The sequence below is a fragment of the Lipotes vexillifer genome, unplaced genomic scaffold (assembly GCF_000442215.2).
Source record: "Lipotes vexillifer unplaced genomic scaffold, Lipotes_vexillifer_v1.1 scaffold444, whole genome shotgun sequence".
Lineage (NCBI taxonomy): Eukaryota > Metazoa > Chordata > Mammalia > Artiodactyla > Lipotidae > Lipotes > Lipotes vexillifer.
Genome location: NW_006793488.1, coordinates 2,598,445 through 2,602,263, shown reverse-complemented (window position 1 = coordinate 2,602,263; position 3,819 = coordinate 2,598,445). Strand labels below are relative to the sequence as shown.

At 49.0% G+C, this 3,819-nt stretch overlaps 1 protein-coding gene across 1 annotated transcript in view; it reads left to right on the top strand.

Moving 5' to 3' along the window:
- Positions 1–3,552: 3,552 nt before the first annotated feature.
- BLOC1S5 (biogenesis of lysosomal organelles complex 1 subunit 5) overlaps positions 3,553–3,819 on the top strand; it is a 40,384-nt gene continuing 40,117 nt past the window's right edge. Inside the window, 1 exon segment of the mRNA XM_007466411.1 lies at positions 3,553–3,682. Within this exon segment, the coding sequence (XP_007466473.1) occupies positions 3,553–3,682 (130 nt within the window).

Here is a 3,819-nt window from a genome sequence, read left to right as displayed (position 1 = left end):
GGTGACTTAAGGCCCACCATGTTCTACCCATCAAAGCAAGTCAGAAGGTCAGTTCAGACTCCAGGGGAGGGGAAACAAACTCCATCTCTTGATGGGCAGCAAGGGAGGAAACATCGCAGCTATCTTAGAGACTCTCCCACATTCTCTGATCCTTAGCTTCTGTATCTGAAAATGGGCATTTTAATATTTATCCCAACTAGAATAATGAGAATATGGTATGTTATGTGTGATGACATTTTATACATTGTAAAGCGCAAAACACGTGCAAGACATAGTGGTGGCAAATAAAGGTGGATTGGGAGCAAGAGCAGATTGTACAGGGCTTTAAAAGGAGATAGAGGAGGTTATTGAAATAGTATTGAGCATTTGCTGTGCCAAGCACTGTTCTAAGTACTTTACAGGTATTAACTTCTTTAATCATCACAACTTTATAATATAGATATCTTATTGCTATTCTGTAGGAAAGGAACATCAGGCAAGTGGCACAGTCAGAATTTGAACCTAGTTCTGTCTGATTCCAAAGTCTTAACTACTGAACCTGGAAGGTTCAGGTCCGGGGAAGGGCCCAGGGAGCCAGACGGAACCCCCGCCAAAGTGGCTGATGCAACCGACACCTGACATTGCCACACCACTCGGCCCCGGTCTTCCCGCTCCCCGAGGGGCGGAACCAACAGCTCTGAGGCTGATGCAAGCGACACCTGACATTGCCACAACACCCGAGAGATTACCAAAAAAGGGCTGCTTCACACAGCAAGCACCTCCCCTATACATTTTGTTCGCGCCCGCAGCCGGGCGCGAGCGACTTCTCCGGCCCCTTTCTCTCGAACCAGTGAACCTCGCCCGGGAGCGCCCCCAAATAAAGCTTCTTTAAGCTCTCCTCCGTCTTTGGTGCCGTTAACAGAATTCTTGTATCATAATCAACCGGCAATTGGGTACGGGGAGGTAGCAGCTACCCCAGAACTACTGAAACAGAATCTGCAATTTTAACAGCCGTGTTAATGTGGGAGAAGTATCAATCTCACTGTACTAGAGGGAGCCTGAAGCCAAATCTGGCTTCTGTACCCCGACACCATATTAAATCTTGGAGACAAGAGTTCTGGGTGAGGTAGAAACAGCTTTATTGCTTTGCCAGGCAGAGGGGGCCACAGCGGACTCCTGCTCTCAGAACTGTGCGTCCCAGTCTAGAGGGGCTAGTGAGAAGTTTCATAGTAATGATTCAAAGAGGGCGTGATCAGCTCGTGCACATTCTTCTGATTGGTTGGTGGGGAAGTAAGTGGGAGTCAGCATCGTCAACCTTCAGGTTCTAACCGGTCTGGGGTCAACGTGCTTATTACGGTTAATTTCTCCCACCTGGTAGGGGTTTCAGTCTCTGCAAAGATATTGTTATGTATCCCTGCCCCAAGGCTGCACTATTTTTTTTTTTTTTTTTCCACACTGCGTGGCTTGCGGGATCTTAATTCCCAGACCAGGGGAACCTGGGATTGAACCCCAGGCCACTGCAGTGAAAGCACTGAGTCCTATCCACTGGATCATTAAGGAACTTCTGACACTACTGTTTCTTTTCACTGTTCCTCCCTTGTCTCCGCATCCCCTCCCTTCCCTAATTAGCAACCGTTTGAACCTGCTAGTTGGAACTCTGGTAAGGTCATGGAGGCCGAATGAAGCCTATTTTCTGTAATCGAGTAATGAGGGACACAATTTTGTGCCCAGGAGCCCCACAGTGTCCTGCTCAGTATCAAGTCTTCCCAGGTTTTTCAGTAGTTCAAAGAAACTAAGAAGCCAAGCTTAGAGAAGATTTAGTCTGGCAGATGCAGAAGAAAACTTGAATACGAAAAGTGCCTAGAAGTGGGGAGGATTATGAGGGGCTTTAAAAATAATTACGTTTTCTAGAGGTTAATGCCAAAGCGAGGGAAATTAAAGGTTAGAAGCTGGACCCAATAACATGCAATTAACCAAGTTCACATTCTATTTATGAATTCATATATTTTATGCCTCTTTGTTATTCCTGTGCTAGAAAACCCCAAGTTCCATCTTCACCGCACCCCACATAACTTACACAACATTTCAGGTCTGAAGACAAAATACACCTCCTCTGGGAAGTCGTTCCTGGCCACCTCCTGCCCGCAGGCGTCCCACACATTAAGTGCTGCACTTAACTCCATCCTATCGTATACAAGGCCCTAGCCTGTAAATGTGGGTGACTGAGAGACCCTTGAGGGTAAGGATAGTGCAGGAATCGAGGAGGGAGAAGGGAGAGATTAAGAGATGATTCTTAGAAAGAACCGCTGGGTGAACACAGGAGATGAAGGAGTCACTGAAAAGTTGGCACCGTATGTCGTTGGAACAGGCACAAATATTAACGCAAGTTCATGTGCCCGACGAAACGTCGGCGTTTGGAGCAGAGAAAGGTTTATTGCAAGGCCATGCAAGGAGACAAGGTGGCTCATGTCCTAAAAAGCCTCCTGCACTCTGAAGGATTTCGGCAAAGTATTTTTAAAGGCCAAGTGCAAGGTGGGGGGAGGGGTCTGCAGGATACGCGATCAGATGGTGCACTATACTCTGATTGGCTGATGATGAAGAAACAGGGTGGTGTCACAGGGGTTAACTTTCTCAGTCCTTAGGCTCCGGGAGGCCCGGGGCTACATGCTCATAGTCATCAAGTAGTTAACATCTTCCATTTGGTGGGGGTGGGTTCACATCTTCGAAACACCTCAGGAAAATTGCATCAATTACTATTATCTAGGCACTTCAGAGAGGAGCTAAAGGAGAGGCTATGGGGGAGGGCCTGTGCCAGGAAGGGAATGACAACTTGTTGAGAATACGAGATCAACTCTAAGGAGTTTACCAAACGGTAGCACTAGATACAAATCTGTCAGCACCAGATTTGTCTCTTCAGGGCTGCGAATCAAAGCAGCCTAGCAAATTATGGTCCCTTCCATAATGACATGCATTTATTTTGTCTTAGCCCCTATAACAACTGGTTGAGATTTTGTAAATATAAATGCTAAGAACAGACATTTTTGCTCTTTACATGGGCATGAATGAGTCTGAGAAGTGATTTGGCCAAATTACTTAATCTCTAATCCTGTTTCTTCTTTTGTTAGAAAGAAATGACAAAACTGTTTCCCGCGGTTGCCATGATGAGCAAATGTGGCAAAGCACGCACGTCAACCTCCATTAAATACTGGTGGCAGGTAATAATATAGATAATGTATCTACATCACTATTATTCATATTCATCTATGATTAGATCCTCTCCGCCGACCTCTCTAAACCACGATAAATTCCAGCAGGTTTAGGGAGGAATAAATTTAGCTCTAACTTTCAGACACCTTCCTATTCCGGCAGCATCTGCCCTAACCCAGCATGGCGGCACCGACTTCTTCAAGCTCACATCCCTGGCCACACCATAGTGGCTTTATAGGAACCGCCCGCTGGGTAGACTCAGCTTCCCGGATGCCCTTTGATGACGTCAAAACCCCGCGCGGGGAAAGAGGGCCGCGTAGGTTTGCGCAGGCGCAGCGCGGCCGCGGGTGGGCGGAGCTGGCCGGGATGAGCGGCGGAGGGACGGAGACCCTCGTGGTTTGTGAGGCCGCCCAGGGCGGCGGCGGCGGCGGCGGCGGCGGCAGGAAGAAGGACTCGCTGGGGACCGCGGGCTCGCCAGCCCACCTCATTATCAAGGGTACGGAGTACTAGGGTTCTCGGCCCAGTGGTCCCAGCGCAGCCCCACCTCCCAGGCGGCGTCCTCTGACCCGGGGCCGAGCCCCAGGTCGACCCCCGGCTCCCGGGCGGCCTGGCGTTTGCGGTGGGTCGGTGGGT